At 45.2% G+C, this 9601-nt stretch overlaps 1 protein-coding gene across 2 annotated transcripts in view; it reads left to right on the plus strand.

Annotated features, from left to right (window-relative positions):
- ITGA11 (integrin subunit alpha 11) overlaps positions 1-5600 on the plus strand; it is a 664683-nt gene extending 659083 nt beyond the window's left edge. For both annotated transcript variants that reach the window (XM_069624240.1, XM_069624241.1), the window contains one exon: positions 668-5600. In XM_069624240.1, the coding sequence (XP_069480341.1) occupies positions 668-739 (72 nt within the window). In that variant the 3' untranslated portion in view covers positions 740-5600. The remainder of the gene's footprint in view (positions 1-667) is intronic.
- Positions 5601-9601: the final 4001 nt, after the last annotated feature.

Genomic DNA, 9601 nt, shown 5'->3' on the forward strand with positions numbered 1-9601 from the left:
AGTCTCTGGGGTTCCACCCAAACCCGATTGACTACGATTCTGTCCCCCGCACGCTTGAGCCAGCACTACCATTGGTCGTACGGCCTCTGAGTCTGCTTTCCCAATTGCTCACTACCAGACTATGTCTGTAAACAATTTTAAAAGGTTAGCTGGGATGTGCACATTAAAAAGCCATAGAAATAGTAGCAAACACGGTGGCAAATTGGCCCAACTCATCCACGTGAACAAGTCTCCCTCTCCTTGGACTGTGGAAGACCCTAGTATCGTGATGGCCCACCACACTTCAAGTTAGTTGTCCTGAGACCTTCCTCTTTTCAGTATCCAGCACTTTTGATCGGACCGCCTTTTCCAGATTGCGACCCATGAAAGATATGACTAAACCTATCTAGTGCAAAATGTTGCAGCCTGGTTCCAGGCCGTAAAATCAAATACATACACAATACATACACTATTCATTTCAGACAGGTACAGTAATAACCCTCCCTATAGTATATCCCTGGCGATGCCCCAGATCTGAACATATCAGTGGAGCAGAGGACAGTTTCCTGCGCATCTAGTACTCCCCATTTGATGTTGGCCTGATACGTTCCTTCCCCATCCTATGGCTCGGAGGCAAGTGGGTCCCACAGTACGACTATTGACCATGCCTTGTTGTTTTCTCTTGCAGCTGGGATTTTTCAAAAGCGCCCACCCCAAGCGAGATGAGGAACAGGAGGAGAATGGGAAGGTCCAGGAGTGACTTCATCCATCCCAGGAACCGCCCTCGTCCACCTGTGTGCATTTACATGGCTCGTTGAGGGATGCCCGGGCATAAACAGTGCAGTTGCTTCCTTCCGCAGAGGGCTGACGTGGACTGAGCAATGACTCCTTACAGCCAATGCACCACTAGGAAATGGCACTTTAACATGGTTTGAAAAGACTCCTCCCCCGCGCCCCTCCTAACCTCCCAAAAAATGAAGTGCCAAGAAGAAAACTCGAAACTGCGGAATGGGGGAAGACGGGGCCCAGCCCCCACTCGGATGCTCTCAACCCTTTCATCAACTTGTGCTTGTTTTCCATTTCAGAATGAACTTTGATGCTGAAAGGCTGCAAAAGGTAGGCATGGTGAGAGCGGTGGAACTGTGCAAGTGCTACATCTTGACAATCCTCTGATATAAGTGTATACCTCTTAGGGAGTTTCTAGCAGAGCCTGCTGCTCCCCCAGAGGAAGCTTCTCATCCTCATTCATAAGACGCTGGTCTCGCCTCTTATTCCCATCCCATTCAACCCATCACTACCATCATTGCCTTGGAGAACCTCCTGCTTCCAGGTTCACAATGCTCCAGGACCGTAAGAAGAAAAACAGGATGGCTGAAATGTTCGTCGGTTGGACAACAAATCATGAGTCGGAACTCAGCCCTATAATCAGCAGGGTCAAAGGTCACTGCTAGCTTATGGATCCCATATAACAGTCTGGTGGCCCCGCAGCCCAGACTTCTATTAGACGGTGCCTACATCCCCAGAATAAAATAATAAAAACTGATTTTAGCAGGAAACCCTGTGGTTAGACCCAGCTGAACGACAAAAGATGGAAGGAGTACGTTGGAGTACCCATCAAAACAACAGGCTGCAAAGCTGGTCCTATAGTCGGAGATATTGCCTTGCCAAACTTCAATGGATGCCTTGTATTGATTGCAAGGCTCAGGCTCAGTTCTAATTACAGCCTCCAGGGATCACCTCCAGGGATCACCTCCAGGGATCACTCATGCTCCTAGAGGCCCACATGTGGCTGTGCTTCAACAAACCAAGCAGCGTTACCAGTACTTACATGTATGTTATGTTGAATTACCATATATGTTTAGCAGATGTTTCAATGGTAGGACCCTATAGCTCTGGTAGCTACCAGGAAGGTGCCTCCATCCCGCCATGGCCCTGGCTTTCTCATGCAGACGATAGTCTGGGTGGAAGAGGTTTGCAATGAAGTAGTAGGAGAAGCAACCTCAAAAGGAGGAATAACGAGAAGTAATGCCTGTCATGCTGTTCCGCTTAGAGGATGTGGTAGCTAGTTGAACAGCTTTGGAGTGGGAGCAGGTTGGTAAACCGGACTAGGTGGCAAACTGAAACCCTTCTGAGTAAACAGAAGTCACATCAGGTGGGGCCCAGAGATTGGTTCGGTGCTCTTTAATGTTGAATGTGTTTGTAGGTGACATTGGAGAAGGTGGTAGATTAGGCATGCCTATTTACAGTTGACCTGTCAAGCTGTGGCGGCTCCGTGTGCAACAGTGAGATGAGTTGTTGAGAATTGCTCTCCAGTTCTGAAGGCTTCTTCTGGGGAACTGAGCGGACACGTCTGAAGTATTGGCTCCAGTTGTGGAGTCTTTCCCGGCAGCACAGTCCTGCCTGCCAGAACAGGAGTATTGTGCCCAGGCTTGAAGGCCACCTCTCTAGTTTGATAGGCCAAAGACTTTCTAGTAACAGTTGACCAACTGCCTAGCAGAAGAAGCTCATGGAGTCACTGTAGAAAGGAGGGACAGGGAATGTGTGAGGAACATTCGAAATCTGATAAGGTAATGGACACAGCAAAAGAGGTAGAATGCTTCAGTAGAAGGTCATGATTGGAGGAGAGAAGCCTCACGCATAGCCACCAGCTACCATACCTGACCACACACATGATCTGTGGCTTTCCCTTAACATTCCCACCAGAAACAACCCCCGCCCGCAGACCTTGCCTAGTATTTGTCCAGGGTTGCCTCCTCTGGGAGGCTGCTCACTAGAGCCCCTATTATTCTGGTGGAGAACTTCTTGATAATTTCCTCAAGTGTTCTCCCACTGCCTAGTAATGCGTTCAAAGCCATCACAACCTCCCTTACAGAATGCACAGTCTGCTCAGTATTCTCTACAATGCAAAGCGCGTGTCAACCGATGAGGCAGTACAGGGGCTAACTCAATAATGAGATCCACCCTTCACCAGATAGAATAGAAACCCAGCTGATAACCAGGTGCTCCTTCTGGGATCTGATTTGGGGATCGAGCTGATTATGAGACCCTACATTCCCGAGGTGAGGAGCATCTTGCTATGAGTCCATAACAAGATACTCGCTCCCTGAGCTGGGACGAGGGCTAGTTGGATAGCTTGATTCTCGATCCAGAAGAAAGAGTGCGGGATAACCTGAGAGGCAGTACCTCCGTGAGATGATACTGTGCCGGATTGAAAGAGCGAAACTAAATAAATGTAATCCTATGGACCTGGGTTAGTAATGAGTCGCACAGGTCCAGAGAAAATATAGTGGATGCGCTCATATTGTACCTCTCCAATCAAGAAATAGTATGCCTGCTGTGCCCATCATGAGCCACATGATTAATGAGATAGTATTGGAAGTGGGTGAATAATTGACCACTGCAGAATTGACGGTGGCTGTGCCGATAAAAGCGCCACTTCCGGTATGAGAGAGTACGGGTGCTGGGTTGGTAATGTGCCGCTCCAATCAAGTGTTGGCATGCAGGTGGAGCTATTATTAGTGAGCCAATTTAATGAAAGTATAGCTTGGGACTGAGCTGAAATGGAGGCATTTCATTCAGGAGATAGGAGCTCAAATCTCTGATGCTTGACTTTGGCTGCAGAATGACAGATTCCAAAATAGAGGTAATGAGTAAAGCACCGTTCTGGGGGTATATGTCTCGGCCCAGTGGACTGCTGCCAAACAAGACCCTCTGTGGCACCTCCGCGTGCATTGCAGACACTGGAAACTGTCCCAGAGAGGCACAGCGCCTACAAAGCCCCTTCAGAGTAGCCACTGCCCCAACATCGCTGCCATCCTGAGGAATAGCTGTAAATATGTTGTGAAATACAGAATGATTGTCCTTTTGCACAATATTACACTTATTTATGCCGAGTTGTCATGCTATTATTTTTAATCCTATGCAGATCGGGTATTCCCAGATTACCTTACTTTACCACATTTCAAAGAATTCAAACATACAATATTTAAAGGCTGTGCTTTGTCTGCACCTGTGTGCTCCTGCTTTATGTATACAAAAGCGCAAGTCGCCGTGTTGAGGACTCGAGGCGACCTCGTTTTAATTTACAACTTTCCAATCGAAGATATGTCTCAAACTGAATGTATTTTTCACTTTTTCGAAAACCTGTTGTGGAAACGGAGTCACAGGTAGCCAAGTTCATGCTCAGATAGTTTACTTGTCGTCGTTTCCAGCGTATAGGAGGAGCAGCAGGCCAAATGATGTCATCAGTGTGCGACTTTGTTTTTCCTTAGGTAACACCTGAGTGTTTTGTCAGTGCTGCCTCGCAGACTGGGTAACAATCCCTTTGCCCATTCACGTACTGAGTGCCACTCGAGGTGAGGGGGAGAACATCTTAAAATGTACGGGAATCCTTGCATTATGGTTGCTCACATCTTTAAAAAAAACATTGAGGAACACTTTGGGGAAAATGAGCACGTTTTGAGGGAGAAGACGGAAGTAGAACAGACAATAGTGAATGGAAGGCAAAAGCAGTCGAACTCTGACTAACTGCACCTCATTTTCATTAATTCCCCATCGAATAGGGAGTAATTCTTTATGTGTACCGGTCCCAAACAATTCTGAAGTAAAATTTTAGGCAGTTTAATATTTCATTTAAAAACACTAAACAAAGATCACGTTCTAAGCCCACTTCAAGAAACCTGCTCCCAGTTCCTTGCCCTAATGGACACCATTTTGTGTTTTGAAGTCAGCATAAAGGATAAAATGGGGCCGTAGTATGAAATCCAGTTTCCCCCAGTAAGACAGCCGACACTCACATGCATTGAGCCTCCAAGTGGCGCAGACCAGAGTGTGTGTGTTGGTGTGGTAGTGCAGAGAACACAGCCTAGCCCGTTCTCAACACTATCAGTAAGAGTCTCTGTGAGAAAGCGCTGGCGAACTATCAAGAGTGGTGGAGGCAACCACTAGCCTTTGAGGTGTAAACCTGACCCTACACATTACAGAGGCCTGGTGGCCTGCCGCAGAGCCAGCGTGAGCTGCCCTGGGCTTTTCACATCCTGTGTCAAAATCTGAACTACTTCCTGCGTGGTCCACCTGTGCCTCCCTCAGCAGGTACTTTGGCCTGACTTATGTTCTGTAATGGGATCATGTGACCAGTCAATTAGGTGTACCTCAGTCGTAGTAGTAGATGACTTAAAGATACCTGTTTATCAGGGATTCAGGGACCTTTTTCTACATAGTTTTGATAAGATACTCTGGTGCACTCTTATTTTCGAGATAGATCATAAATAATCCAGCATCCTTCCTGCTCCCAAAATGTAACAACCCTGGTTAATGTTTTTTTTATTTTTTATTGTACTTATGAAGTCTGGGCGTTGATGCGCAAAGGCCTTTCATTTTTGTTTCACTCGAATTTCTTGTCGCAAAAACAAATGCATGGCATTTCAAATGACTGGGCCTGAGCGCATCTGCACACTGAGACGGATCCAACGTACAAGACCCAATGAATGCTTGGTATGGTAAGGCGGGCCGCAGCGTCCGAGGCATGCACGCGCTGTAAATGCTTCCACCTGTGGTCACAGAGCATGTACATATGCAATTGTTAAAACAAAAGTGCTCATTAAATACTATTTTAAAACCTATGACCTTTGCTTCGGCTCCTCTGTAACAAAGTACACTGGCCTTCGATACAGCTTGTTTGTTTGTTTGTTTATTTTATTTATATAGCGCACCTGACCCAGGGGTACCTGGGCGCTCTTAAAGCAAGTAGAATGTTACAGACATAGGCAGTGTAGTTAGGAATACAGTTTGTACATGCATAGACATTATAAGCAGTTACAGGTAGGTATCAGGTGACATTTTACAAGCATAGGCGGTGATAAGAGGTTACAGTTCCAAGGTATGTGTTTGCATGGCTGGAAAACAGGCAAGACAAGTGTACAGAAGCAGTTCTAATAAGTAGCTAAAATGAAGGCAGACCAGATATGCAGGTACAGATAGATGAAGCAGGTATAGCATAGTCAAGTGCATAAGTCAATCATGTATGAAGTCAAGTCAACAAATCTGGGTTACTGTTAACTAGTTCTTGCTGAGTAACCAGGCGATGCCACTTCTCCTGAAATTGGAGAATACTTGGAGAGATTTAATGTCAGGTGGGAGGGTGTTCCACAGTTGGGAGGCCATGACCGGGAAACTAGATCCACCTGATCTTTTTAGGTTGTATCTTGGGACCACCAGACAGGATGCGTTAGATGATCTGGTAATTCGTGTGGATGATCTCAAGGTGAACTTTTCAGTGAGGTACGGAGGGGCTGTATGGTTCAGTGCTTTAAAGGTGAGACACAAAGTTTTAAGTTCTAAGCACCATGGAATGACTTGTTTACTCTTTTCTAGGAAAGGAGAGACTATCATAGACATTTGAGGTAGTAAATTACATGGAGTTAATTTTGTTGTTAGCCAAACATAAACGCATGAGTCAAACACATACTGAAAATAACTTTTGGTGGAATTACATACGTTAAGTGCGTTAAATGGGCCATCTCCTTTGCTTACAATGTCTTTCCAGGTAAATGACAGCTGGCCGTTCTGTTCCTGACAAAGAGATTTCCAAACCACTCTTCGACACTCAGCACCTAGGGGGTGTCCATCTCCAGGCCTCGAGCGCGGAGAGCCCGGCAAGTTTTCAGGATATCTCTCATTAATATTCATGAGACATATTTGCATACATGTAATCCTGACCTAGCATCCACATTATATCATGAAAATCAATGAAGGATATGCTGAAAAATCTGTCATTTTCCAGCCACCAAGGCCTGGAATGGCTGCCAGCTAGGTGTAAAACCCATTGATCAACTATCAGAAAAGGGAGCCGGGTGTTTTGTGCCTCACTGTGCCCGTGGCTGCCCAAAGCACTGGCTGCTCCTCCCTTCTGCCGCCCATCTATACATTGGCCAATGTCCTTACGGAAGTTGCGGGCCCATTATTTACTCAATTCATGCAGAAACGCCTTAATGGGTGGCCAAACATAGCACGTGCCCTGGCCCCCCACCTTGGGAGGGGGGTGCCTCATGCAAAGAAGTGAGAGCACATTTCTTTACAGAACATACATAACACATAGCATGACATTGAATGCCCTCCAGTTGAAAGCATTCTGTGACCAACTACAGAAAGTGTCAAATATTTCCACCTGGATGAAAAGGACAGTCCCATCTAAGGAGAGGGTGAAAGGGTCAGGCTCTGCCTTGTCTTCGTGGATTTGGCTATCAGTTGATGCTTACGCACCACATGTAAAGCCGAAACTATTGCACTGCAGTACAGGTAGGAGGGAGATTACACGTGAAGGGGGCAACAAACAGCTTGTGGGTATTATGTTGTGTTGATCCCACCCATTAACTACCCATGGCCATATTATCCCTATGGCTTTTCACACCCACTACCTTCCCCACCCCCTCCCTCAACATATTTTCCTGGTATCTCTGTGCACTAACTCTACCAAGCAGTAGCATCATGCTTTGGCCTGCTAATGTTATTTGTAAGCTGTCTGCCCAGAGGGAATGTCTTCATTGCAGTTGTAAATTCACTACCGATGTAATCAAAATGTCTTCACTTAGTGGGCCTTCAACCACTTGAGTCATAAATCTTCCGAGCTCTGAGGTCCTGTTAAAAACAAGCATTGCCAAAGCCAAACATGATGGCTTGTTTATAGCTATTAGATAGGGATTTGCTCGGCGCTCCTATCACGTGTCCAGTAATTGCATCATTAACCAGCTGTTGTCATCTTATGGCCAGGTAGTACCACTATGGCATTGTGTGGCAAATGCCCTTTGCATGCCTTCTCAAAAGCCATTACTGTTGGCTTTGGCAAGGCTTGTTTAACTTTAGTAAGCAGAGCTGTTCAGCCTCTGAGCATTACCAGAAACAGTGAGACACCACAGTAAAAAAGCTTTGACGGGCTGCTGAGCATCATTTGCATAATCGGTAGACCTTCCAGGTAAAGTCACCTTTCACAGTAGAATGTCATTTTATTTTGAATAATCCTCCGTTAAATAGACTACTTTTTGGAATCTGTAGTCAGCCAAACAGCAGAACATTAGACTATACTTTCTTGAGTTCCATATGCGAATATGTCACCCATTCCTGGTTGTTCTATGCATTCTGGGAATTACAGTCCTGAATCTAATATCAGAAAAGTAAAACTACACGTCTCAGACTGCAAAGAGTACAAAACTGGATTGGGTGACAAACCAGTGAATGCATGCGTGTGGAAACTGTTTAGTCTCCAAGGAGGGAGAAGTCAGGTGTTTTCGGAGGTTGATCCCATTGAAGTCAACGGATATTAACATTTTCTGAAGTTGTCCTAGGAGTGGGATCTAAGAAAGTGATTGAACTTGCTGGTGTGATGAAAATGAGCACACGGTAGGTGAGATCCTCCAAATGAATGGGGGGAGCGATTTAGGGTGTTTTGGGGGATAGCAGGAAGGAAGCATGCCAAGTATGTTTGTGGGGCTGACAGGAAGTGTGTCACTGAGTTTTGTCAGTGGTTGGTGTTCTGGGGGTGTACAGAGTGCCAGCTGTGTGCCAGTTTTATGGAGCAGTTGTAGAGGGAAGCAGGGCACCAGTTATTGGTGTGTATGTTTGGCAGGGGTTGTAAAAACGATACAAGCTTAGTTACAACATACTTGTTTAATGGAGGACTTTTCTCTTTAATGAAAATATATTTCTTTAATTTAAGCAATGTAAAAGTAATTTCTATAAAGTGACACCATTTCTATTATTAAAATGATACAAAAACCTAACAAAAAATGAAATTGTCGCAAAATGATCCCTTTGGTTTGTCATATGATCTGTGTACTTTGCAAGTCAGGTCTTAAGCCACATAATATTTTAGTTCTTGAAGGTCAGACATTCTCCAATAATTGTACTTTGCCATTGGACAAGAACCAGGAAACAATGTGGTGCTGGAATTGCAGACTTGGATCAAATCCCAGCTTCTCTATTTAACAAAAGTGTGTGATCCTGAGCAATTCATTAGCACTTATTAAAAAAAAGGGAGTACACTGCACGGAGGAGACTTTCTACATTTGCACTTTTATGTAACTTGGTCCCCTCTGTGTACTTTTTGTCGTGTGCAGTACAAAATGAAAAACAGTGTTCAAACAGGCGAAATCATCTAAACACTTTTTAACCCCGTAGTCCAGAGAGTGGAAATGCTGGCTGCCGTTTATGCATGGCAGGCAGCATTTACAATGGATTGCTTTGGCATCTGCCTACTTTTACAGGTGGGCTGCTTCTCTAGACCTTATCACAATACAGTGGTAAATGATAGCAAACGGGAATGGGTGTCTACTTTCCAATAGTTAGGGGTGCTGTCCTCCAATTCTTTAAGGTGGTCGTCACATTTAAATGCCCAAGCTATTAAAGTCTCTCAAATTATTGGGTCCTTAAACAGGCATTGTGGAAAGGATTGTTAGCATTCATATGCAAACAACCCTTAAGGCATATAATGGAAAACTTAAATCTGTGGCCCCTTTTTGGTAGTGGGATTGCAGCGATTGGTCCACCTTCAACAAGGCACATTTCGCAAAGAGCCCAACGCTATTGTGCACGATATTTGGTGGGGCTTCTAAAAATACTACAATTGTGA

This window comes from Ambystoma mexicanum, chromosome 11 (assembly GCF_040938575.1).
Source record: "Ambystoma mexicanum isolate Mex_15411 chromosome 11, UKY_AmexF1_1, whole genome shotgun sequence".
Classification (NCBI taxonomy): Eukaryota; Metazoa; Chordata; class Amphibia; order Caudata; family Ambystomatidae; genus Ambystoma; species Ambystoma mexicanum.